Source organism: Euleptes europaea, chromosome 2 (genome assembly GCF_029931775.1).
Source record: "Euleptes europaea isolate rEulEur1 chromosome 2, rEulEur1.hap1, whole genome shotgun sequence".
NCBI classification, from domain to species: Eukaryota; Metazoa; Chordata; class Lepidosauria; order Squamata; family Sphaerodactylidae; genus Euleptes; species Euleptes europaea.
Window position 1 is genome coordinate 16,565,763 of NC_079313.1, and position 27,910 is coordinate 16,593,672.

The following is a 27,910-nucleotide window of genomic DNA, read 5'->3' on the forward strand; positions in this document are numbered from 1 at the left end:
GGTGATGGCGGAGGTTTTAGGATTTCTAACGTTACAAGGTTGCACCATCTACCCCTATCTTGACGACTGGCTGGTGGTGGCCAAGTCTCGTCAGGACTTAGCCGACTCTCTCACTAAGGTGACCAACACCTTGGCTCACCTCGGGTTAGTTATTAACCTAGAGAAATCCCGTCTCACGCCTTCTAAAGTGGTAGGCTTCATCGGAGCGACTCTAGATGCCGATAGACATTCTGCCTCCCTACCATTGTCTAGAATTAGAGCCATTCAGAAAATGGTGAGGTACTTCACATCACAGAGGTATCAGAAGGTGGTGGTGATTCAAAAATTGTTGGGGCTCATGGTGGTCCCATACACGAGGTTACGCATGAGACCTCTACAAAATTGGTTCTTGAGAGCCTTCAAAATCAATGTTGACCCTCAAGGGAAAATGTTGTCTATTCCCAGAACAGTTATTCGCTCTTTGGCTTGTTGGGCACAGGAGGTGAACCTTCTCAAAGGTGTTGATTTCGGTGTCACCTCACATGATATCCAGCTATTTACAGATGCCTCCATGGGGGGTTGAGGTGCTCATTGTGGGACCCTAACAGCTAAGGGGAGATGGACCCCCCATCAGGCCACCTTGCATATCAATTTGTTAGAAATGAGGACTATTAGATTTGGCCTTCTTTCTTTTGCAGATATTCTCGTTCAAAAAACTGTGCTCTTCGCCATGGACAACACCACAGCTATGTTTTATATTAACAAGCAGGGGGGGGGGCACCAATTCCCTAGCCTTATGTCGGGAGGCGTCTCTCATATGGGAATGGGCTATAGAACGTTAAATATCCCTCAAGGCCATTCACGTGGCAGGCTGTTCCAACATTACGGCAGATGCCCTGAGCAGAGACATTTCCCAGGACCACGAATGGTCCATCCCTTTCAGGTTTCTCCACCCTATTTTCCAGACATGGGGTTGGCCAGAAATAGACCTGTTCGCTACACACGACAATGCACGGTGCCCACAGTTCTGTTCGAGGGCAGCTCGGGAGGCGTCGTCTCCCTTGGTCAACAATTCTGTTGTACGCCTTCCCTCCTATCCCTCTGATCCCCAGGGTGCTAGGGAAGGCCCTCCAGGAGGGTGCCAACCTAATCATAGTAACCCCTTTTTGGCCAAAGAGGCTGTGGTTTGCCACCCTCTGGAGCATGTCACGGCAGAGGTATATCAGGTTCCCCGATTTCCCCTCTCTACTGAACAGGGGACAGGTACTGCACCACAACCCGGCCGCACTGAGCCTAACAGCCTGGAGGGTCACTCGGTGACACAGTGGTCAGACAGGGTGGCCCATGTCCTCCTCTCAGCACACAAACCGTCCACTAGGAGAGCTTATTCACTTAAGTGGACACGATTTTCTGCTTGGGCCTTGTCTCAGGGCATTGTACCGCAGAGGTGTAGTTTACCACAGTTGTTTGAGTACCTTTTGTCCTTGAAGGACGGTGGTTTATCTAATTCATCAATCAAATGTCACCTAGCGGCTATTTCTGCTTTCCATGACGGAGTGGATTCTTTTTCTCTGTTTTCAAATAAACTTTGTAAAAGGTTCCTGAAGGGCCTACAGAATTTATTTCCCCAGGTGCAAGCGCCAGTTCTCCAGTGGAGTCTCTCCTTAGTCCTGTCACATTTAACTACAAAGCCCTTCGAACCCATGGCTTCTTGTGATGTGTCCTTGCTATCTTATAAGACTGCCTTTTTGATAGCCATTACATCGGCCAGAAGGGTCAGTGATCTGAGAGCCTTAAGGGCAGACCCTCCTTTTACGAATTTTTTCTCTAATAGGGTCGTCCTACGTCCAAGTTTAGCTTTCCTCCCTAAGGTGGTTTCAAAATTTCACCTCTCACGGGACATCACCTTACCCGTGTTTTTTCCATACCCGCAGTCCCCTTCTGAACAGCAACTGCATACCTTGGATGTGCATAGAGCACTTTTATTCTATTTACAAAGAACCAAACCTTTCAGGCAAGATGACAATCTGTTTATTTGTTTTAAGGGGACACATAAAGGGAAGGCAGTTTCCACGCAGACACTATCCAGATGGGTGGTATCAGCCATTAGATTGGCTTATCAATTAGCAGGGATAGACTGCCCTCTTCACCTGTATGCACATTCCACAAGAGCACAAGCAGCCTCAGCTGCCTTCGTCTCGATGGTCGACATCGCAGACATCTGCAAGGCGGCGACGTGGTCTACACTGACGACCTTCATTCAGCACTACGCCATAGATGTCGACTCAAGAGCTGACGCGGCTGTGGGGAAAGCAGTATTGAATACGTTATTTCATTGACCATCACACACCCACCTCCACAGTAAGTGAGCTTGCTATTCTCCCATGTGGGACTGCACAGAAGCCACGAAAATGAAAAACAGTATTGCACTTACCTGTAACTGTTGTTCGTTGAGTGGTCTTCTGTGCAGGCACACATCCCTCCCTCCTTCCCCTTTGTGGGCTGGCACCGTAAAAGAGTGTACTCCCCGCGGCAGAGTTAGGAGAACTGAGGGAAGAGTGCTCCCCACCCCCCGGTCAGGTGACTCCTGGGCGGGAAAAGCCGTTAAGGCTGGGTCTCTGACGGGGGGGGGGAGGGGAGCGCTCCTTGGGAGCCGACTCTTCCAGAAGCTTTGCTAATCTTTTCCGTGGCTGGCCTGTGCCTGTGCAGTCCCATGTGTGCCTGCACAGAAGACCACTCAACGAACAACAGTTACAGGTAAGTGCAACACTGTTTTTGCTCCAGCCTCCTGATCATTTTGGTTGCTCTTTTCTGCACCTTCAATATCCCTTTTCAGGTGTGGTGACCAGTACTGTACACAGTTTTCCAAGAGTCTCACCGTAGATTTGTACAAGGGCAGTATGATATCAGCAGTTTTATTCTCTATTCCCTGTCTAATTACAACCAGCGTGGAATTTGCCACTTCTGGGTTTTCCCTGAAAGTGATACCATGCTGTTGCGCTGACAGCATATTTTTTAGCTGATTAATTTTTAAATTAATTTTTGTCTGCCAAGCTGAAGAAGTGGCCGTGGGAAGTGGGGGGTTACTGGCGGGAGGAACCCTGAAAAGAGATCTTTTGCAGGAGAATCCTGAAGAAGACAGGGCCAGCATTTACAAATCTGTGATCATCAACACCTCCAAAGAGATGATGTGCTTCAGCGACTTCCTCATCCCAGATGACTACCCCAACTATATGCCCAACTTCAAGATCATGGAGTACTTCCGGATATATGCCAAGCATTTTGACCTTCTAAAGCACATCCGCTTCAGGGTAAGAGGTTCTCATAGGGTAGCCCTGAGTCCATTGCAGCAAAGAGGAATTAGGGTAAAGGTAGTCCCCTGTGCAAGCACCAGGTCATTACTGACCCATGGGGTGATGTCACATCCCGACATTTCCTAGGCATACTTTGTTTACGGGGTGGTTTGCCAGTGCCTTCCCCAGTCGTCTTCCCTTTATCCCCAACAAGCTGGGTCCTCATTTTACCGACCTCGGAAGGATGGAAGGCTGAGTCAACCTTGAGCCAGCTACCTGAAACCGACTTCCGTCAGGATCGAACTCAGGTTGTGAGCAGAGCTTTTGACTGCAGTACTGCAGCTTACCACTCTGTGCCATGGGGCTCTAGCTAGTACCTGGAGGTTAATGAAAGCAATATTCATGCCAAATGAGCTAAGGAAAAAAATACAAACAGCTCAGTGGCCAAACGGATATGTAAGTACTAATGAACTCTATTACACAAGCAGACAAAGTATCATATAACATACAACATGTGCCAAAATTTTCAGTTTCAACGCATATACAATTAGCAAACGTTCTGCATATACCAAAACGTCATGAGTCCAAATATTTATATGATGGTGCTTGTTGTTCCTATATACACAAACAACCTCTCATGATAAAGGAAGGATGCTAGGTAGAGTCTCAAGTTAATATGTTCTTGGCATTGAGTGCCAAAACAATTGTACAAGATCGTTTTGAAGGAAGGAAGGAACACTGAGTGTTATATTGGTCAATTTCAACTCCGCACACAATTACATGTGACTGATGAAGATTTCTGAAAGGGAGTAGCAACCGGACTCCCCTTTCGCATTTTTCATATGTGCTGGAATCGATCATAAGAGGTTGTTTGTGTATATAGGAACAACAAGCACCATCATATAAATATTTGGACTCATTATAATGTTTTGGTATACATAGCACGCTTGCTGATTGTATATGCATTGAAACTGATAATTTTGGCACATGTTGTATGTTATGATACTTTGTGTCAGTACCTGGAGGTTGGCAACCCTAGCTATTGGCAACCTAGGGTTGCCAGGTGCCTCTTTGCCACCGGCAGGAGGTTTTTGGAGCGGAGCCCGAGGAGGGCGAGGTTCGGGGAGGGGAGGGACTTCAATGCCATAGAGTCCAATTGCTAAAGTGGCCATTTTCTCCAGGTGAACTGATCTTTATCGGCTGGAGATCAGTTGTAATAGCAGGAGATCTCCAGCTAGTACCTGGAAGTTGAAGATGAGGGCAGCACGAGGCTCCAAATAACTTAAAATACAAATAAGCCTTAGCCAATTTAAAGAAATATTTCATTCATCAAACAAACTAAAAAACAAACAAACTGAGGAACCTCTTAAAGAGAGAAATATGTGTTAAATCACACCAGTATGCCTCGCACGGCTTAAAACATATAAAGCATGTATGCCTCACCAGGCAAATGGATAGTACATAGGAGTTCAGCCTCTAAGGGCTACAATATTTCAACAGGCCACTCAGGGCTTTAAATCGTCAAAATGTGACAAACACATTTTAAAGTCCAACTGGAGTGTCGGTGCCGTCACATAGATCAATCACTGAAACACAGAGATCAAAAAATAGCTACGGTAGCAAGGACGCGTTTCGAAATCTTCATCAGCTTGCCAACCAGGTTATTCTTGTAAGTTTCACTGCGAATTGCTTGCTGCTGTTGAGCGAAAGAATGTTGCAATTTTCTGGAGTACAAGGGACAGAACAACAATGTAACAAATATATTTACAGGCTAAACTAGAAGAAGTCAGAACAATATACATACAAAGTAGCAAAAACTGCTTACCCAACTTAAAGAACTGCCAGCATGGCTCTCAAGGTTTTCTGTGTGGTAGAATGTTGCAAAGCACTTACTCAAATACAGGCAGCTGCATGATTTTTTCTGCAGCAGACTACATCTCATTAAAGGGACAGTCAAAAATTATAAAAATTATAAAAAGCAGGAGAGATCAAAGTCTGTATTCAATCCACTAGGAGCTAGAGTTTTAAACAGAAATATGAACCTTCTCTCTTGACAGTTAAGGATTTTTCTTACGTCCTGAGCTTGAAAGGGGTTTGGATGACATAGCCATAGGACGAAAAACCGCAAGTCACGGTCTGAATGAGACTCCGGATTGGTGAACATCGTGCTAGGATCAGGGCTAAAGTGAAAGACGCTTCGGTTGTCAGCCATTTCATTAGCCATGATCATTCAGACCGTGACTTGCGGGGTTTTTTGGTATATATTGTTCTGACTTCTTCTAGTTTAGCCTGTAAATATATTTGTTACATTGTTGTTCTGTCCCTTGTACTCCAGAAAATTGCAACATTCTTTCGCTCAACAGCAGCAAGCAATTCGCAGTGAAACTTACAAGAATAATCTGGTTGGCAAGCTGATGAAGATTTCGAAACGAGTCCTTGCTACCGTAGCTATTTTTTGATCTCTGTGTTTCAGTGATTGATCTATGTGATGGCACAGACTTTCCAGTTGGACTTTAAAATGTGTGTTTGTCACATTTTGACGATTTAAAGCCCTGAGTGGCCTGTTGAAATATTGTAGCCCTTAGAGGCTGAACTCCTATGTACTATCTATTTGCCTGGTGAGGCATACATGCTTTATATGTTTTAAGCCCTGCGAGGCATACTGGTGTGATTTAACACATATTTCTCTCTTTAAAAGGTTCCTCAGTTTGTTTGTTTTTTAGTTTGTTTGATGAATGAAATATTTCTTTAAATTGGCTAAGGCTTATTTGTATTTTAAGTTATTTGGAACCTCGTGCTGCCCTCATCTTCAGTCTATACTATATCAGCACAGGTTAAAAAAAAATTTCCTGAGTACCTGGAGGTTGGCAATCCTATGGCAACCCCAATCCCAACTGCAGCAAAACAGGAGGAGGAGGAGGCAGGAAGAAAACTCACACTACTTGCAGTGCAGAGCATTCTTCTATCCACACCGCCAGTTGGGCAAAGAAGGAAAGAATATATTATGTGGCATTTGGAATCTCCTGTTGGCCCTGGTGTCTAAAGTGGGCAGATATATCCCAGGGCAGGGAAGAATGCAGAGGGAGGTGTAATGGCACAGCATCCTCAGCTCAAACCCGGCTTGCGGCTATGTACCAGGCAGGCTTAGAAGGAATTCCTGGTGCAGCTGAGATCTTGCACCATCAGAACCAATCACTGGAAATGAGCCACTCATGCTGAGTACTGCCTTGGGAACAAACCAGACATATAGAATCAAAGAACCATAGAGTTGGAAGTACCAACAGGGTCATCTTGTCCAACCCCCTGCACAATGTAGGACATTCACAACTACCTCCCCCCTACACCTACATTGACCCTTACTCCATGCCCAGAAGATGGCCAAGATGCTCTCCCTCTCATGATCTGTCTAAGGTCATAGAATCAGCATTGCTGACAGATGGCCATCTAGCCTCTGATGGTCACCCCTTCGATGACTTAGGGTCTTTGTCTTGATTATGAATGCTGTTTCCGACCGTCAGAGGTCGCCCTGCTCTCCCCCTGCCTTTCCCCGCGTTTTGTCCATGTTTTTCAAACTGGAGATAAAACAGGTTTCTGAAAACATGGGCAAAATGCGGGGAAAGGCAGGGCGACCTCTGACGGTCGGAAACGGCTTGCATAATCAAGACAAAGACCTGAAGTCATCGGAGGGGTGACGGTGAGGGAAACAGCCATGCATAAAAGACCATTGTTTCCTAGGAGTTGAAAAGAATAGACCAGCATTTGCACTTCCTTGGGTAACATCCGGGTTTGCCTCTCTTGATATTAGCTCCAGAACGATTCGCTCAAGAAGCAATGATCCGATGACTAGCCCTGTTTCCTTAGAAGTATCGTAGAAGCATGTTTGTTCCTTGTTCTGAGGTGGACACTAAGATAAGACACAAATACTTGTTCTTCTGAGTACTGCCTCTGGCAGTGTGGTGTAGTGGTTAAGAGTGGTGGTTTGGAGTGGTGGAGTCTGATCTGGAGAACCGGGTTTGATTCCCCACCCCTCCACATGAGTGGCGGAGCCTAATCTGGTGAACTGGGTTTGTTTCCCTGCTCCTACACATGAAGCCAGCTGGGTGACCTTGGGCTAGTCACCACTCTCTCAGCCCCACCTACCTCACAGGGTGTCTGTTGTGGGGAGGGAAAGGGAAGGTTTGTAAGCCGGTTTGATTCTTCCTGAAGTGGTAGAGAAAGTTGGCATATAAAAACCAACTCTTCTTCTTCTTCCTTCCTGCCTGCCTGCTTTCAGACTAAAGTGTGCAGCGCAACTAAGCGTCCAGATTTCGCTAGCAGTGGCCAGTGGGATGTCGTTGTAGAAACTGATGGAAAACAGGAATCGTTGGTTTTTGATGCAGTCATGGTTTGCACTGGCCACCACACCCACCCGCACCTGCCTCTCAATACTTTCCCAGGTATGGTATGCACTTGCCAAGGAAGCGAATAGTCCCAGAAGCCCCACAGAGTGGGACAACACAGCAGAGTAGGGCTGTTGAATTAAAAAAATTCGGTATAGTTCGGATTCGGCTGAATTCGGCCTGTTTAGATTCAGGATATGCCGAAGTCCAAACTCCCCCACTTCGGGTCCGTGCAATTCGGCGGGAATTCAAAGTTCGGGAAAGAAATTCGGCTGAATAAAGCCATTAAAACACAACCGCGCCTTTCCGTGGCTCTGGGGGGGCATTTTTGGGGGTAGAGGTCCCAAACTTTCAGCGGAGCTTCAAAGGACCCTTCTTGCAAGACCCCCCCCCCAGTTTTGTAAAGATTGGGTCAGGGGGGGCTGAGATATGGGCCCCAAAAGGGGTCCCCCACCCTTAATGTCCATCTCTGAGCAGAGCTTGCCGCCCACGCACAAAGCTCCCAGCCCCGACAAACAGCTGATGAGAGCAAGGGCAGGGCAGGTGCAAAGAAGTTTGCAAAGCAACACAACTGCAAAGCAACACTGCAAAGCAACACAACTGCAAAGCAACACAACTGCAAAGCAACACCTTTGCAAACATGCAAAGGGCGGGGCAGGTGCTAAGAAGTTTGCAAAGCAACACAACTGCAAAGCAACACTGCAAAGCAACACAACTGCAAAGCAACACCTTTGCAAGCATGCAAAGGGCGGGGCAGGTGCTAAGAAGTTTGCAAAGCAACACAACTGCAAAGCAACACTGCAAAGCAACACAATTGCAAAGAAACACCTTTGCAAACATGCAAAGCAACACCTGACACTTGGGAGTTTGCAAACCATGGAAAGGGACAGAGGCAGCTAGCTATGCATAATGAGCAGGAGGGGGTGGAATTTCCCCTTTTGCATGGGACTCGGGTCCAGGCAAATACATTCTTTAAGTCACCATTTGAAAACCAGTTTTAGCAAGCATCAAAATAGACCTAACCGTCGTATGAATGAGGGAAAACCTGAGGACATACAACTGAAGCCCCCCCTCAAACCAGGGAGAGACTCGAGGGGGCACACCCCCCCAGGCAGAATGGGCGAAAGCCCCCTTTGGCTCCCCCCCACTTACAGAAACTGCTCCCTCCCCACACACACACAGACTCTGCTTCCGCCCCCCCACACGCAGACGAGAAAAAGTGTAGATTAAAGCCCCCAAAGGGGTCTTACTGTGGCTGTCTTCTGTTCCACCAAGAGGGGCTGGGAGGAGGACTGGGTAATCCAAGACGATTCCATTTAAGCACGGGACGTTTTGCTCTGGAGATGCATATAGGATCGGGTGATCCATTCATCCCAATAGGGGAAAGGGGAAAGCCCATATCTCGGGGTCCCCGATCCAATGCTTACAAAACTTGGGGGGGGTCTCTTAAGAAAGCTTGTCTGAAGCTCCGCTGAAGGTTTGGGGTCTGTACCCCCAAAAATGCACCCCCTGCAGCCACGGAAAGAGAAAAGGGGGGAGCCGATATTTCTGCCCCCACTGAACCCATCTTTACAAAACTTGGGGGGGTCTCTTAAGAAGGCTCATCTGAAGATATCCTGAAGGTTTGGGGGCTGTATCCCCAAAAAAGCGCCCCCTGCAGCCACAGAAATGGAAAAGGGGGGGAGGGAAAAGGGGTGGAGCCCATATCTCGGGACCCCCTGACCCAAAGTCTACAAAACGTGGGGGGTCTCTTAACAGGGCTCATCTAAAGCTCCGCTGAAAGTTTGGGGTCTGTACCCCAAAAAATGCGCCCCCTGCAGCCACGGAAAGAGAAAAGGGGGGAGCCCATATCTCGGGACCCCCTGACCCAATGTTTACAAAACTTCGGGGGTCTCTTAAGAAGGCTTGTCTGAAGCTCCACTGAAAGTTTGGGGTCTGTACCCCCAAAAATGCGCCCCCTGCAGCCACGGAAAGGAGCGAATGTGCACAAGCACCCCCCACACACGAGGATTTTTTTTCCTCTCTCTCCCCCGCCGGGCCGCGCAGCAGCTGATTCCTCCAGTACTCAATCCTGACTGATTGGCCAGAAGGAGACCCAGCTTGGCCACCGATTGGCCGGGGGAGGATAATGCTGCTTACTGACGCCCCGAATTTGCTGGATTTATTCGTGAACTCCCGAACTCGCTGAATTCGGCTCCCCCGGTTTCCTGCCATTTTTTAGTTCGGTTCGTCCCGAACTAAAAACCGCTGAATCAGGGAAAATTCGGCGGTTTTTCGGTTCGGGCCGAACTGAATCGACAGCCCTACAGCAGAGTCTGGTTGCAGGCATTAAAATCTAGACGCTGAATACTGCTACTGGAATCCATATAACGTCCTTGCTTTGAGTTTCTGCTCTTTTCCCATTCCCTGAAAGGGGGAGGGGCCGTAGCTCAGTGGTAGAGCATCTGCTTGCCTTGCAGAAGGTCCTAGGTTCAATCCCCGGCATCTCCAGTTAAAGGGAGCAGGCAAGTAGGTGATGCAAAAGACCTCTGCCGGAGACCCTGGAGAGCTGCTGCCGTTCTGAGTAGACAATACTGACTTCGATGGACCAAGGGTCTGATTCAGGATAAGGCAGCTTCATGTGCTCATGTGTTCTTGCGTAATGTCAGGATATTGGGCAAGAAAGGGTCAACTCCTCCTTTGACATCAGGCAGCTCCAACCAATCTTGTATCCCTTTGTTGGAGAAGTGAGATTGTGAATCCTTGTCTCTGTTCTGTGACAAAAGAAGTCAGTCTTCATAGAGCTTCATTGCTCAGGCCTGGATTTTCTTTCCAGCTGAAGGCCAAACAAATTAAAATTAAGGAGGCACTGAGGTTTTTAAAAAAAGATTTGTAACCAGTTTTTATTACACACACACACAAAAAAGAGAGTTCTGCAATTTTCCTTCTCACTGGTTTGTTCTGGCATGCTTCTAATGATATCGGGATCACCTAGGGTTGCCAACCTCCCGGTAGTAGCTGGAGATCTGCTATTACTACTGATCTCCAGCCGAAAGAGATCAGTTCAATTGCCGTTTTGGCAATTGGACTCTATGGCATTGAAGTCCCTCCCCTCCTCAGGCTCCGCCTCCAAAATCTCCAGGTATTTCCAAACCCGGAGCTGGCAACCATAGAATCATCTGGGTCAATGATGGCCAGTGTACATACTCTCTAGTACTTTCCACAAGCTGTACCCAGTTCAGTATTGTTGCCTCTGTAGTGATACATGCCAATTTTGGCCAACATAGCGTAGTACTCAATTTTGGATTTTCTCAGAGCGGGACAGGTATTGGCAAGGATGACCAACTTGGCTTTGCCCTGCCAGATCATTTTCAGAGTCTGTTTGTACCCTAGTACATATTTACCACTTTTCATAACCAGCTGAAGCCTTGAGTTGATGGACTCCAGGGACTTTTTCGTCTTCTTGGCAGCCACCATCTTTGTGGCTGACTTCGTGCCTGCCGTTACCAGATAGAAGCCTCCAAGATGGCCAGGGAACGAAGAAAGGAGGGAGCTCCCACCAGGAGGCACTGAGTTGTTGTCCAGCTTCCATTTTGTTGGCTGTCCCCCCTTCCATCTCGACACAAAGATCTCTGGCATTCACATGAAAGCCAGAAAACCAGCTTTAAAACAGACCATTAATCAGAACCTCACAGTAACTATTCAAGGTAACTTTAGGTGGAAAGGATCTTGCTGCATTTACATTCTTTTTGATAACAAAAACTTTTTGATTTTACATACTTTTTGATAATTCACATTAGCATTTGCAGCTACAGGCCAGTTGGAATCTCCATTCACTGAGTACAGAGCAGACCCTGGTTCACACAACAAATGATCCCATGGCAAGGGTTATTCTCCTTTAAGCTCCTTTATCATAAAGAGCACATTTCACAGTAGAGAGGAAGGTGGCTCTCTGATTGCTTCTGGGGGGGGGGGGTGTCTGCATGGCTATGAAATGGCAGCTAAGTGCCACGCACCTTCGTTCCTTCGCTGGGGGGAAAAATGGGGGCGGGGGGGGGAGAACTTCACAAATGAGGCAACTCCCCAGGGGAGTGCGGTCAGGGAGAAACTTTTTCAAGAAGAATCAATACAATGGGGTGAGGATAAAACCTTTGAATTTGTGGCCAAACCTTTAAGATGGACCACGAGGATAATACATTGCAAGTTGTTGGTGTGGTAACCACCAGAAAGTCTTGAACAATTCCAGTTTCCTCATTGTCCACCTTAAAGTTGAGTAATTCCCAGTAGTCATTATTTTTGTCTTCTTGATGTTCAGCTGTACTCCTGCTTTGGCACTTTCTCCTTTAACTTTCAGCAGCAGTCGTTTCAAGTCTTCACTATTTTCTGCCAGTAATGTGGTATCATTGGCATATCTCAAATTGGTAATGTTCCTCCCCCCAATTTTCACTCTACTTCTATCTAAATCTAATCCAGCTTTCCTTATGATATGCTCTGCATATAGATTGAAGAAATAGGGAGATAAAATACAAACTTATCTAACACCTTTCCAATTGAAAACCATTCTTTTTCTCCATATTCTGTTCTAACTGTGGCCTCTTGTCCAGAGTACAGGTTGCACATCAAAACAATCAGATGCTGTGGCACAACCATTTCCTTTAAAACCAGCCATAGCTTTTCATGATCCACACAGTCAAAAGCTTTGCTGTAATCAATGAATCAGAAGCTGTTTTTCTTCTGAAATTATCTCGTATGCTCTAGTAACCAACACAACTTTGCAATATGATCTCTAGTGCCTCTTCTTTTTCTGAATCCAGCTTGAACATTAGGCATTTTGAAGGCAAAGAGTTCTGTACAAGTCAATAAATGCCTTGTCTAGTCAAATAATTAATCCGGTGAGTTATACATAACATTTTAAAGTTACAAAGACTAAAAGGAAACAGTATTCATCTTCATTTTCTGTTTCTTTTTTTCTCCCCCCCATTTAAGAACTCCCATATGCCAAACTGCAAAAAATCAAAACAACAACAAAAAACTTATTTTGCAGTGCCCAAACCATTTTTGACACTACCCCAAATGTGTCAAGCTGCATGTAAGAATAAACCATAATGTCCACACATTCATCCAAACAACTTTAACAATTTGGCTGTTTGCTTACAGGTATAGAAAAATTCAAAGGCCGCTATCTTCACAGCCGAAATTACAAGGACCCTAATGAGTTCACAGGGAAGAGAGTCATTGTGATCGGCATCGGGAACTCAGGCGGAGATCTCGCTGTGGAGATCAGCCACACGGCAGAACAGGTCTGACTTTTGAAACGGGGGGGGGGGTATCTGTGGAGTTTAGGAGAAATGGAAATCCTAGAGTGCCCCCTACAGACACCTCTCATAATTATTCAGAGAGTTTCCAAGCAGGAGCTTGGCAGCTATAGTAGTAGTCTCAGAGGCCATTTATGCTTGGTAATTAGCAGTGCATTCCAGGTGAAGTGCCCCACAGCTTTTTTTGAGTTTTGCATGCTGAACCGTCATTCAGGAAGTGACTGCGAAGCCGGTGCATACCTACTTCGGATTTCTAAAGAGCCCCTTTAACGCAACCTTTTGTATTGTCGAAGGCTTTCACGGTCAGAGTTCATCGGTTCTTGTAGATTATCTGGGCTGTGTGACCGTGGTCTTGGTATTTTCTTTCCTGACGTTTCGCCAGCAGCTGTGGCAGGCATTTTCAGAGGAGTAACACTGAAGGACAGTGTCTCTCAGTGTCAAGTGTGTAGGAAGAGTAATATATAGTCAGAAGGGGGTTGGATTTGAGCTGAGTCATTGTCCTGCAAAGCGTTAAAGATAATGTTCTAATCATTGTCCTGTAACTATCAAGATAATGTGCTAATGAGGGTGTGGTATGTTCATGTGGAACATTATATCCTGAAGTGATCTGTTAACATGTGGAAAGATTTTTTTAGTTATGAGAAAAGGTGGAATGGTTCCTGTGTCTCTGCATCGCAGTAGAAAAGTTAAAGAACAAAGTAGATGTGCTTTCTTGTTCCGAAGTGTTTCCAATCTCTGGGTCTGTTGAAGTATTTCCTCCCAGTAGAGGCGTTCAAAATATTGTCGAAGGCTTTCACGGTCAGAGTTCATCGGTTCTTCTTGGTTATCCGGGCTGTGTGACCGTGGACTTGGTATTTTCTTTCCTGACGTTTCGCCAGCAGCTGTGGCAGGCATCTTCAGAGGAGTAACACTGAAGGACAGTGTCTCTCAGTGTCAATTGTGTAGGAAGAGTAATATATAGTCAGAAGGGGGTTGGATTTGAGCTGAGTCATTGTCCTGCAAAGCATTAAAGGTAATGTGCTAATCATTGTCCTGTAACTATCAAGATAATGTGCTAATGAGGGTGTGGTATGTTAATGTGGAACATTGTATCCTGAAATGATCTGTTAACATGTGGAAAGATTCTTTTAGTTATGCAGAGAGACAGGAACCATTCCATCTTTTCTCATCTTTGCTCATCTTCTGGCCTCCATCAGAAGCTCCCTGTCTCTCTAGTCAGACCTATCCATCTGCCAAGTGGTGTAGTGGTTAAGAGTGGTGGTTTGGAGCGTTGGACTCTGATATGGAGAACCGGATTTGATTCCTCACTCCTCCACATGAGTGGTGGACATTACTCTGGTGAACTGGATTTGTTTCCCCACTCCACATGAAGCCAACTGGGTGACCTTGGGTTAGTCACAGTTTTCTCAGCCCCACTTACCTCACAGGGTGTCTGTTGTGGGGAGGGGAAGGGAAGGTGATTGTAAGCCTCTTTGAGACTCCTTAAGGGTAGAGAAAGGGTAGAGAAAAACCAACTCTTCTTCTTAATCTTCAAAATATAGAAAGATCCAAAATATGGACAACTTCTGGTCCCAAGCAGTCCGGATAAGAGATACTCAACCTGCCTCAGAAGACATGGCTATCTATTGAGATCAGCAGCTTAAAGAATTTGATTTTTTGTCTTGCCCAGGTCTTCCTCAGTACTCGCCGAGGGGCGTGGATCTTGAATCGTGTTAGTGACAAAGGCTACCCAGGAGATGTGGTGTTTTCCACCCGTTATAATCTGTTACTGAAGCAGTCTTTGATTCCATCCATAATAAACAACTGGGCAGAAAACAAGCTGAACGAAAGATTTAACCATTCTCACTATGGCTTGAAGCCTCAGCACAGGTATTGACACAGCAATGCATTGTACCAACAGCTATGGATTGTTTTCCTTTGACTGACAAGAACCTACACAGCCAGGTCCCTCTTCGCCACTGGCGGGAGGTTTTTGGGGTGGAGCCTGAGGAGGGTGGGGTTTGGGGAGGGGAGGGACTTCAATGCCATAGAGTCCAATTGCCAAAGCAGCCATTTTCTCCAGGTGAACCGATCTCTATTAGTGGAGATCAGTTGTAATAGGAGGAGCTCTCCAGCTAGTACCTGGAGGTTGGCAACCCTACCTCAGCCTAATCTACCTCACAGAGTTGTTGTGAGGGTAGAATGGAGGGAGTCTCACTGCAGAAAGGATGAGGTCAAAATTAAACTATTTACATAGGGGTTAACTCTGCATAGGACTGGGCTTTTTAAAACCCAGGTTTGAATTTCTCTCCCCACCTTCTTTTCAGATGGCTCTGATTTTTGTTTTATGTTCTTAAAATGCTTTTTTTATGTGACAATTGGGTTTGGGTGGAAAGGGAACTTTTCTCTCACTACAGCCAGTTACGAAGCAGCATTTCAAGGAGTGGGAATTCAAATACTTTCTGATTTGACCTTGGAGACTGCTGTCTTTTCAGACTGCAAGACATTTTTGGCAGGGTCATCTTCATTTTTTCAACTGCTTCCACTTCTTCAGAATATTTATATTGGGCACATAAATTAGGGAATGCAAAGCTCCCAGGAAACAGGGAGCATTTGAATCCCCGTCTCTGGACATGCTGCTTTGTAATTGACTGTGAGCGAAACCAAGCTTGTGTGTCCTGCACTTTGCCTTATGCATGGGGATTTCACCCGGGCTGAGCTCAGGGGAGAGAGAAAAACCGGGTTAACAGAGGAACAGGAAGGTCCAGGATTTGTGAGGGCTAGCAGTGAGGTCATCTCTAATGGAAGGAAAACTCAAGGAAAAACCAAGACAGACGGGGGGGGGGGGGGGAACGTGAGTGAAAGTACCCATGCATAAATGACCAGTCTGAGTAAACATCTGAGTAGATGCAACAAGAGACAGGTTTTGAGCAGGTTTTGAAGGTTAATGTTATTTTTTTAAGGGACTCAGCATGGCACGACCACCCCCCAGCATCCAAAGAGCCCAGATCTAATCTTTACACCCATTCCTGCCAAATTGTGAACATTTATTTTTTTCCCTGCAGCAAAGCCTAGCCATTTCGGCAACCTCTGGCTAATGTTTGAGTTCAGTGAATGGTGTGTCTTCTTTTCCCCAGCTCTGGAGGGCGCATCTTCCCCTTTAAATAAAGCAGCAAGCAGAACTATGCTGTTTCCCTTTAACAAAGCTGGCCCTGCCCACTGCCATGACAGGGTGACTGAAATTAACACTACGGGTGCCAGACCAGACGGTGCCATGGCTCGCCAGTGTGGTGTGATGGTTAACAAGGGTGATTTGGAGCGGTGGAGTCTGATCTGGAGAACCGGGTTCTATTCCCCACTCCTCCACATGAGTGGCAGAGGCTAATCTGGTGAAATGGATTTGTTTTCCCACTCCTACACATGAAGCCAACTGGGTGACCTTGGGCTAGTCACAGCTCTTAGAGCTCTCTCAGCCCCACCTAACTTACAGGGTGTCTGTTGTGGGGAGGGGAAGGGAAAGTGATTGTAAGCTGGTTTGATACTTCCTTATGTGGTAGAGAAAGTCGGCATATAAAAACCAACTCTTCTTTTCCTTCTTCTCCTTCTAATTTTTTTAACTCCCTGCAGGTTTCTCAGCCAGCATCCGACCATCAACGACGAGCTGCCAAACCGCATCATTTCCGGCAAAGTTCTAGTAAAATCGAACATCAAGGAATTCACTGAAAGTGCTGCCATCTTTGAGGACGGTTCAAAGGAAGAAAATATCGATTTTGTCGTCTTTGCCACGGGATATAGTTTCTCTTTCCCGTTCCTTGGGAATACTCTCCCAGTAACTGAGAACCAGATTTCCCTGTATAAGTTTGTTTTCCCTCCTCACTTGGAGAAGCCGACCCTGGCTATCATCGGCCTCGTCCAGCCTCTGGGGGCCATCATGCCCATTTCAGAACTGCAAGCCCGCTGGGCGAGCCGCGTGTTCAAAGGTAAGTTCTTTCATACCTCTTCTGAACAGGTTTCTTGTGGACTGTGACTCTTACTGGCTTTAGGAGAGAACCAGGAATGCAAACGGGCCTTGGCGGGACATGACAGCCGTTTAATTTCTACCATTATTTATTTGGGGTCTTTTTATCCTGCTTTTCTCCCCAACGGACACCCAAAGCGGCTTACAGAATATGACATATGATAACACAGTTTACAAAAATTGAGTTTTAAATGAATTAATATAAAAACGAGCAGGCGTCACAGTCCACCAGATCCAGGACTAGTCCTGGATCATCTGGCCTGGCTCATTTGTAGGGTTGCCAGCTCCGGGTTGGGAAATACCTGGAGATTTTTGGGGTGGAGCTTGAGGAGGACAGGGTTTGGAAAGGGGAGGGACTTCAGTACCATAGAGTCCAATTGCCAAAGTGGCCATTTTCTCCAGGTGAACTGATCTCTGTCGGCTGGAGATCAGTTGTAATAGCAGGAGATCTCCAGCTACTACCTGGAGGCTGGCAACCCTACTCATTTAGTCAAGGGAGCCATGGACTAAAAGCCAAGGACCAAGAGTCCTTGTGTCTCTGGCCCCATCTCCTCATTCCTCCCAGGAGGCCTTTCCCCCACACCCCAACAGCTGGGGCCAAGCACACGCTGCATCAAGGCAAGCCCACTCAGGTCTCCACTGGGCTGGGCTTCCCAACCCAACCTCAGCTGTTGCGCCAGGATGAATGGGCAGGAATTTCTTCCTTTGCTCACTGGCAGGCACTGTCCCTCCCACTGCCATCCTGAATGGGCAGGTTATGAGAACGCTGGCTGCACTTTCCTCTCCTGCAGCCTGCATGGCTGCACACAATTTCCAAGCTCCTTCACCAGCTTCTTTGGCCTTCTCCAGTTCTGGGTGAGTGGCTGCAATAGCGGAGGGTGTGTGTGTGACTGGGCCTCAAATATGAATAGACACAGATGGATAGGTAGATGATAGATAGATGATAGATTGATAGATGATAGAAGGCAGATAGATGGTAGATGATTGATAGATGATAGATATATAAAAGGCAAATAGATGATAGATTATAGATTGATAGATGATTGATAGATGATATATTGATAGATGGTAGATGATAGAAGAGAAGGCAGATAGATTATAGATTGATAGATGATAGATTGATAGATGATAGAAGACAGATGACAGGTGACAGATTGATAGATATAGATGATAGAAGACAGACAGACAGATAGATAGATCAACGTTTCTGGAAATTTTCAAATGTTACTATTCTCGTATAAAACCTTAAATTGCTAGAGAAATAATTACTTCGATGATCTTTTGGTCCTAAGTGCCCACAAACAGAGGACACACGGGAGCTCAACCTGGATCTCATTCAGCTCCCATGTAGATGTCCCCCCTCCTTCCTCTCCTGACTTTATTCAATTCAGTTCTCAGCCCTGTTGGGGGGAATGGCGTCTGCCCAGCCAAACAGAGCATCCTCCTCATTTGCTTGGGCTTTCTCCTTTGGTTCCAGAGTACTCCGAAATAATCGGCTGCAAGTGATAAAGATGAGCTTAGTCGAGCACAGAGAGCCTAGCTCCCATATCGCTTAGAGGCGAAGGGAATGCCAGCCCCATTGGCTTTGGCCAAGGAAGAAGAAGAGTTGGTTTTTATATGCCGACTTTCTCTGCCACTTAAGGGAGAATCAAACAGGCTTACAATCACCTTCCCTTCCCCACAACAGACACCCTGTGAGGTAGGTGAGGCTGAGAGAGAATGACTTGCCCAAGGTCACCCAGCTGGCTTCGTGTGCAGGAGTGGGGAAACAAATCCAGTTCACCAGATTAGCCTCCGCAGCTCATGTGGAGGAGTGGGGAATCAAACCCAGTTCTCCAGATCAGACTGCACTGCTCCAAGCCACCGTTCTTAACCACTACACCACACTGGCTCTGAGAATTTGCGATTTTTATTTTATCTTATTTTAAAAATTATTTTACTTTATTTATATCCCATCTTTCACCCCAGTGGGGACCCAAAGTGGCTTACATCATTCTCCTCTCCTCTGTTTTATCCTCACAAGTAGGGTTGCCAGACCCTCGCTGGGGGCGGGGGATCCCACTCTTTGGGCCCCCTCCCCCTGAGCTGTCCAGCTGGCCACTGGGGGTCTTACCAGGCATAAAATGAAGCCTAGGCCTTGATATCATCAGCGCAACGACATCACTTCCGGAAGTGATGTCATTGCACTGACGTCGTCTAGGCTTAGGATACCTGGCAACCCTACTCACAAGAGCGTGTGACTGGCCCACGGTCACCCAGCAAGCTTTCATGGCACAAGTGGGGATTTGAACCTGGATTTCCCAGACCCCAGTCCAACACTTTCACCGCTACACCATGCTAGCACCACGATTTTTCCAAAGCAGGCCTCTTGACCTCACAGTCCAATTTTTCCATCTGCCTTCATTCTGCTTCTCAAAGCATTGCCTCTTAACCTTATGCTTCTGTTTCGTAGGGCTCGTTACGGTACCTTCAACAAGTGAAATGGTATCAGATATCACAGCCAAGAAAGAAGCCATGGAAAAAAGGTACAGAACGGGCCGAACCTGAACTGTTAACTTTGCACACCCGTATTCTAATGTTGCTATTTCCTCCTACTATTGTTATCATTAGGATTGCTAGCTCTGGGCTGGGAAATATCTGGAGATTTTGGGGGCGGAGCCTCAGGTGGGCAGGGTTTGGAGAGGGGAGGGACTTCAATGCCATAGAGTCGAATTACCAAAGCGGCCATTTTCTCCAGGTGAACTGATATCTATCAGATGGAGATCAGTTGTAACAGCAGGAGATCTCCAGCCATCACCTGGAGGTTGGCAACCCTAGTAATCATGCAATGGCTAATGTGGCTAGAATGCCATAAAGAAAGAGTAAAATAACTGGCTTCTTACTAGGGTTGCCAACCTCCTCCCTCCGCTTCTTCTTCTTCTGCTACTACTACTACTACTACTACTACTGTCATGAGTGGCTAAGGGAGCAATATAAAATTGTTCTCATAAATGCAAAACTTTTGGCTAGAAGCAGCAGCATTTGGAGTGATGGAAGAAGAAAGGGAAGCAGATTATTGAAAAGAGTTGGGATGAAAACTGAGGAAATATCCATTGGAGTAAAACTAAGACCTCAGTAAAACAAGTAAAATAAGACCTAAACTATAGTTACCCAAGGCATTGTCGACCAGTTTTTCCACTGAAATGAGGAGTTTAATAGAGGTAGAGAAAACCCCTCCAGGAGGAGAGTTTCCCACATGTCCCTACCCTTACAAGATACTGTTGTCTCCCCTGCTGATCTGCCTCTGCTTCCCTTTTTCTTTCAGGTATGTGAAAAGCCCCCGTCACACCATCCAAGTGGATTATATTGATTACATGGACGAGCTGGCCTCTCTGATTGGGGTGAAGCCTAACATCCGATCACTGCTCCTCACAAATCCCAAGCTGGCCTGGGAGGTTTTCTTTGGGCCGTGCACACCATTTCAGTATCGCCTGCAAGGGCCGGGGAAATGGGCCGGAGCCGAGAAAGCTATCCTGACGCAGAAGGACCGGATCCTCAAGCCCCTGAGGACAAGGCCCACCGACGACTCGGCTGGAGGTGCCTTGCTACCCTTTGTGTTCAAGATCGCTTGCTTGGCTGTGGCTGTCTTTGCTGTAGTCTGTGCTTTTTTTTAGGCACCGAAGTTCCACGTTTGCTAGACAGCGGGGGTATTAGGTTACGCCTGATTTTCGGGTCCTGTCCATTTCATCTTTTAATCTTTGTGCCTTTTAGTAGTCACCCTCTGTAAATCTACAGCACAGTGCTTTTACAAACAGAGCTCTCCCAGCGACAGTCATTAACGTCAGCAGTGTTACTCCACCATAAGCCCTTTGAACGGCATCTCGAGTTAATGTGGGTAATATAGCTGTAAAAATGCAACTGAGCAAATAAGTAACTTCTCTGGAAATAGCACTTTGAACTGCAGTAGCTTGACTGTGATGAAATAGCTTGTCATCTGAGAGTGAATCAAAGTAGGACCTAAGGGTTCCACATGTGGTTGTGTGGAGGAAAGCAGTGCTGGCAAACTGCAAGAAAGGAACAGGAAGTAATAATTGTTTAAGTAACATTTTTTTGGTGTTGCACATGCAAGATTCCTGTTTGCATAAACTATATACAATTTGAAGTGCCAAACATAATGGGAAAGGAAGTCCTCCTCCAGGTGCCTTACAGGGGATATCTGTTTGTGTGTGTGTGTGTGTGTGTGTGTGTGTAAAGTGCCATCAAGTCGCAGCCGACTTACAGAGACCCCAGCAAGGGGCTTTCAAGGCGAATGAGAAGCAGAGATGGTTTGCCCTTGCCTTCCACTGCAGAGCCTTCCTTGGTAGTCTCCCTTCCAAGATCCAGCGTGGTGTAGTGGTTAAGAGCGGTGGTTTGGAGCGGTGGAGTCTGATCTGGAGAACTGGGTTTGATTTCCCACTCCTTCACATGAGTGGCGAGGCTAATCTTATGAACTGGATTTGTTTCCCTACTCCTATATACAAAGCCAGCTGGGTGACCCTGGGCAAGTCACGCTCTCTCAGCCTTGTCATGGGCTATCATATGTGAACAGGATTTTGATATGAAAGCATGTCCCATTAGGCTTCATGAGGACAGAAATATGTTATAGAAATGATGTCATTTCATAGACTGGAACACCTGGAACACCTGTGACTGCATTAAGCTCAAGGCTAGTAACTTGCTTGACTGGATTAAGCTCAAGGCTAGTAACTTGCTATTAAAATCTTTTCATATCATTAAAGGTCACAGCTGCAGGGATGCCGATTAAGCAAAACATACAGCTGGACAAACAGCTGGACAAAGATAGACAAGGTCATATCCATTAACCATTACAGATCTCAGTCAAGTGTACAGTACCGTTTATAATTGAATAGCCTATTGAACTACTGACTAAACTAGCTATGGTTTATTTATAGAATGCCTTATCTAAGGGATGCTGGAACTAAAAAGATGACTGAACCAGCCCATCTACAAGATAAATGGCTCTGAAAAGGTATAAATAGAGATCTCTCTCTGACTACAGGTTAGAGAGGTTCCTGATGGTTTGAACATGCTGACCTATGGACTTCCTCCATCTACCAAGAGATGTAAAAGCCTTGGCAGCCTAGTCTTACGTGGATTAGGAAACTGATTCTTGCGTGAATCAGGACTTCATTTATTCTTGTCTCTGTTTCTGGAGAACTTTTACAAAGAGAGTTATTATGCCACACAGTCTGTCTCTCTGAAGACTGATTGTCTGGAATAACTCTGTACAGATGCTTCATCTTGAATATGTGATGAAGACTCTTATGCTCTAAGGACTATAAGGGTATGGATCTTACCATGTTTGAATATGGTGACATTGAGAGTTCATTTGTTCTAACAAGACTTATGTCTTCTCATAAGATCTGTCTTATATACAGACTTCCTAGTTCTGACAGACAAGATGTAAATGCAGCTTCTCTAAGAAGCCCACTAACAGAGCATATTCCAGAGCATATTCTCTGCACAGGGAGGAAGCACTGAATATACTCTGCAGTCAGTTCTAAGACTGGTCTGTTGCACCAGCCAGGCATAGCTGTCCAGCTACATGCCGGAGTTGCTCCTGCTCCGCATGGGCGGGGCTGGATTCTACAGCTGGCTCCTGCTACCTTGGCCTGCAGGGATGAAATGAGGACACACTGGCTAAGAACTCGCCCCCGTGCATCCTGGCCCTGCCCCCTTTAACCCTTCCATTGTCGCCACTTCCGCCCCCAGCCCTCTTGTAGTACAGAGGGAATACGTTTCTCCACAGCCCAGGTTGGAAAGGGTTCACACAGTTTCTTGGGCAGTTCTAGCAGCTCCATAGCTAACTACTCTTCTGCAAGGGGGGAAAAGGTTCCTTTTCTCAGCAAAAGGTTCCTTTTCTCAGCAAAACAAAATCAAAATCTGCCTTGAATAGAGGCTATTCCTGTCCGCGGGAGGGGGCAGATGGCCAGTCTTAGATCCTTCTGAGTTAAAGATCTGCCAGGACCCATGAAGGGCCAGACCAAATGATTTCACGGGCCTTAAATGGCCCCCGGGCCTGACGTTCCCCACCCCTGCTCTATACAGAGTACAGCCAGCTGTAAACATGATTTCTAACGGGGTAAGCTTTTCTTTCAAGGATAAATGAAGGATATTGAATGCCGAGGATCAGTGTGAAGTTCTGGCCAGCAGAAAGAACATTCCATGGTTTGGCTCAGAGTAAGGGAAACGGGTCTATTAAGTGCACAATAGCATTATGTCTAAAAAAAACCCCATGAACATACCTTAATTTAAATATACCTTATTGCTAAACATGTGACACAGAGACATGGTGAGCACATGTTGTTGGGAAAATGGCCCCAATATCAACCCTATATATAGAGTTGGCAACCCTATATCAGGCTCTATCTCCCTGAGCTGACAGTGTAATAGCTTTTTCTTTCTTGCTCCTCCCTCCCATCTGGAGCCGGGGTGGTGCAGTGGTTAAGAGCAGCAGACTCTAATCTGAAGAAGCGTGTTTCATTCCCCACTGCTCCACATGAGCGGCAGGCTCTAATCTGGAGAACCAGGTTTGTTTTCCCACTCCTCCCCATGAGTGGCGGACTCTAATCTGATGGACCAGGTTGGTTTCCCCACTCCTCCACATGCAGCCTGCTGGGTGACCTTGGGCCAGTCACAGTTCTCTCCAAACTCTCTCAGCCCCACCTACCTCACAAGGTGTCTGTTGTGGGGAAGGGAAGGTGATTGTAAGCCGCTTTGAGACTCCTCAAAAGTAGAGAAAAGCAGGGCATAAAAACCAACTCTTCTTGAACACATGAAGCTGCCTTCTGACTCAGACCCTTGGTCCATCAAAGTCAGTCTTTTCACTGTTTCAAAATTTGCCAATTTTGAAAGGAACTAAGATTTTCCAACAGTGGAAAAAGGTGTTGGTGAATTTCATCTGGGGTAATGATATACATAGAATCTCTTATACAAATCTTATAGATGCCAAAGATAGAGGAGGTTTGGCGTTCCCTGATTTAAGATGGTATTATGAAGCGACTTGTTTTGCCTGGTTAAGACAATGGATTTTATTAGAAAATCCCAGATTATTAGATTTAGAAGGTCACAATATGAGATTCGGTTGGCAAGCGTATTTATGGTATGATAAAGACAGGGTGAATAAAGATTTTAAGCATCATATTATAAGAGCAAGTTTATTACAAGTTTGGAAGAGATATAAGAGAGGTTTTGAATCTAAAACTCCAGAATGGTTTAGACCCCTGGAGGCTTTTTCAAGAAGAGGTCCAAATATGGACCCTCACTGTAAGACTTATAGGGAATATGTACAGTATGAAAATGGTCAATGGAAATTAAAAAGTAAGGAAGAATTAGATATTTTAGATTGTTTTAAATATTTCCAATTAAATGACATATTTCAAAAAGATCAAAGGTCAGGGTTTATAGATAAGAAGTCAACTTTGGAGGTAATATTAGAATCGGAAAATAAAGGTATGATTTCCAAACTGTATCAACTGATATTAGAATACAATCTAGAAAAAGAAGGAGTCAAAAAAGGTTATGATAGCATGGTGTCGGACCTCAGTACTTCGTTGCGTTTCTTTATTAGGAAACTTCTCTCCAGACGTAGCCTCGAGTAAAAGTTTTATTAAGAAAGCCAGTGAGTTCGGTAGGTCCATAGAAACTTAAGGCCAGAATACAGATATGTGATACATCGGTTACATTTATAGGATACATACAATGAGACACCGGTTACATTCAGAGCATAACACAAAGAACGCGGTGCAGCAGAGCTGTTAGAAACAAGGTTACAGTCAAGAAAGTGTCAGTTGGTAATTTCCTTTTTTTTTATATATAAATTTTATTAGGTTTTATACTAGAAGTTTTCCATTACATTGAACAACATCTATAACAATATCAAATTTCAATTCTAACTTAAAGTTGTTATAATTCCATATCATATAATAAAAAAAGAAAAAAGAAAAATGGAAAAGTTTTTAGACTTCCCCTTCACCTCTGTCTGCCTCTTAATAAAAAGTTCATCCCGTCGTAGGTAATCTAATCTTAATAAACTATCAATACTATATATAGAAAAAAAAATCATAGTCTGTTAGTAAATATACTTATACTTAATCATTATAAAAAAGATCAGAAATAATCCTCTGGATCAGATTAGAAAGTATTCTTCCATTCTTCCCATTTTTAACTCATATTCACAATAATGCATCCACGCCCCCCATTCCCCCAAAAACCGAACGTCATTTTCTTCATTTAGAATGGCTGTGAGTTTTGCTATTTCTGCCACTTCAAACATTTTAACAATCCAGTCTTTTTTCTCAGGAGTTTCTAGCCCTTTCCATTTCGCTGCATAAAGCAGTCTCGCAGCTGTTGTGGCATAAATCAAAAAAGTTCTTTGTATTGCTAAGTCGTCTGGAATCATACTCAATAGCATCATTTCTGGTGTTTTGGGTATATTCTTTTGTAGTATTAATCTCAATTCATTATAAATCATGTCCCAAAAGTCTTTGGCTTTGTCACAGGTCCACCACATGTGATAAAAGGAACCAATTTCTTTGTTACATTTCCAACAAGTAGGGGACATCGTTTTATAAATCTTTGCAATTTTCTTGGGTGTTAGATACCATCTATACATCATTTTATAAATGTTTTCTCGCACTGACTGTGCTTTTATTCCTTTTAGATCTTTGGACCATAATCTTTCCCATTTATTTAAAACAATATCATGTCCCACATTTTGAGCCCAATCGATCATAGTTGGTTTAATCGTATCCTGCTCACAATATATTGTTAAAAGGAGATTATACATTTTAGAGATCAGTTTTGTATTATTATCTAGTAAAATCCTTTGAAAAGAAGATTTTTCTTTAGAAAAACCTTTTTTAGCATCTTGTACAAAAACTGATTTGATTTGGTAGTATTGGAGCCATTGTAAATCATCCTTAAGAAGTTGAAAGTCTTTTAGTGAGCATTTCTTTCCTTCCCAATTAATTAGATCTTGATAAGTAATAAATTTGTCTGGTCTAAGTGGGCGCAAAGTTAGCATTTCTTGAGGCGATATCCACATCGGTGTTTCTGGTTCCAAAATGTGTTTATATCTCATCCAGATACGAAGTAAAGAGGACCTGATTATATGATTACGAAATGTTGCTTGTAATTTAATTTTATCATACCACAAATAACCATGCCATCCACTTAAATTATTATAACCTTCCAAGTCTAACAAACGTATATTTGACAAGTTCATCCAGTCTTTTAGCCATACTAAAGCTGCCGCTTCAGCATAGAGTTGAAAATTAGGCAGTGCTAAACCTCCTCTAGTTTTTAGATCCACCAAGTATTTATAAGCAGTCCTTGGTTTTTTCCCTTGCCAGATGAAGTTTGAAATGTCTTTCCTCCAAGTTTCAAAATATTTAGTTTGTGATATTATTGGTAAATTTTGGAATAAGAAGAGCATCCTCGGTAAGACATTCATTTGGATCGTTGAAATACGTCCCATTAGTGACAATTTTTTGTTTGACCATATAATCATATCAGTTTTAATCTTACCCCATAACTTGAGGTAATTGTTGGTTATCAGATCTTTATTCTTTGCAGTAATCCAAATTCCCAGGTATTTAACTTTGTTAGCTTTCTCCCAGCCAGTATATGATATAAATTCCTGTTGCTGTGTTTCCGGTAAATTTTTAAATATTCTTTGTTTTTTCTTGATTCACTTTAAAGCCTGATACTTTTCCAAAATCGTCCAAAGTCTCCTGAAGTGTATTCATTGACTGTGTTGGATTTTCCAAAATTAGCAGTAGGTCATCCGCGAATGCTCTCAACTTAAATTCATGTTTTTTAATTCTTAACCCACGGATGTCCTCCATACTTCTTAGTTTCACACATAGCGGTTCCAACACCAACAAAAATAAAAGTGGAGACAAGGGACATCCCTGTCTAGTCCCTTTCGTGATTTGGCAATTATCTGACATTGATTCATTAACCAAAATTTTAGCTTGTTGGGAGGTATAAATAGCCGATATACCTTTCTGAAAACGATCTCCAAAATTCAATTTAACCAAAATCCGTTTCAAAAAGTTCCAGGAGACCATATCAAAGGCTTTTTCTGCATCCAAAAATACAAAAGCCGCAGTTTGTTGAATATTCTGGTCATAATATTCCAGTGAGTCTAGTAAAATTCTTACATTGTCTTTTATTTGTCTTCCTGGTATAAAACCTGCTTGGTCCTCGTGTATAAGATCCTTAATAAATTGTTTTATCCTACATGCCAGAACCGAAGCAAAAATTTTGTAGTCCACATTTAACAGGGATATAGGTCTGTAATTAGATGTTTTTTCTGGATCTCTTCCTTCTTTGGGTATCAATGATATAAATGCATGTGACCAAGTCTCCGGGGATGTTCCCTCGTCCAAAATTGCATTGTAAAGTGAGCCAAAAAATCCAACTAAATTGTCACTAAATGTTCTATAAAATAATGCAGTAATTCCATCTGGTCCAGGTGTTTTATCCGTTTTTTGTCTCAGTATTGCTTCTTGTATTTCTTCCCTTGTTACTGGAGCTTCAATACATTCTCTCTGGGTCATTGACAAAGCTTTCATCTGTATTGAGTTTAGAAATTTATCTATTTTCTGTTTTGGAGTATTTTCTTTCTGATATAACTTAGAGTAGAATGAAACAAATTCTTTCTGAATTTCTGAAGTTGAGTAAACTGGTCCTTTAACAGTTTGGATTTTTGTTATAATCTTCTTTTGGAATGAGTCCTTCAGTTGTGTTGCTAAAAATTTTCCTGGTTTATTTGCATATTCAAAATACTTTTGTTTAGCAAGTTTCAGATTTTTATTCATTTCTTCCATTATTACCAAATTTAATTGGTGTTTAGATGCAGAAATCTTTATTTGGATTTCTCTTTTCTCTTCTTCCTGTGTTACCGTTACCAATTTCTGCTCC

General features: G+C 44.5%; 1 protein-coding gene across 1 annotated transcript in view; it reads left to right on the forward strand.

Moving 5' to 3' along the window:
• Window positions 1-20,595, forward strand: part of LOC130472630 (flavin-containing monooxygenase 5-like) — a 32,030-nt gene extending 11,435 nt beyond the window's left edge. The window contains exons 2-8 of the mRNA XM_056844006.1: window positions 3,102-3,290; window positions 7,546-7,708; window positions 12,788-12,930; window positions 14,615-14,814; window positions 16,552-16,904; window positions 19,395-19,467; window positions 20,247-20,595. Coding sequence (XP_056699984.1) covers window positions 3,102-3,290; window positions 7,546-7,708; window positions 12,788-12,930; window positions 14,615-14,814; window positions 16,552-16,904; window positions 19,395-19,467; window positions 20,247-20,595 — 1,470 coding nt within the window. The remainder of the gene's footprint in view (window positions 1-3,101; window positions 3,291-7,545; window positions 7,709-12,787; window positions 12,931-14,614; window positions 14,815-16,551; window positions 16,905-19,394; window positions 19,468-20,246) is intronic.
• Window positions 20,596-27,910: the final 7,315 nt, after the last annotated feature.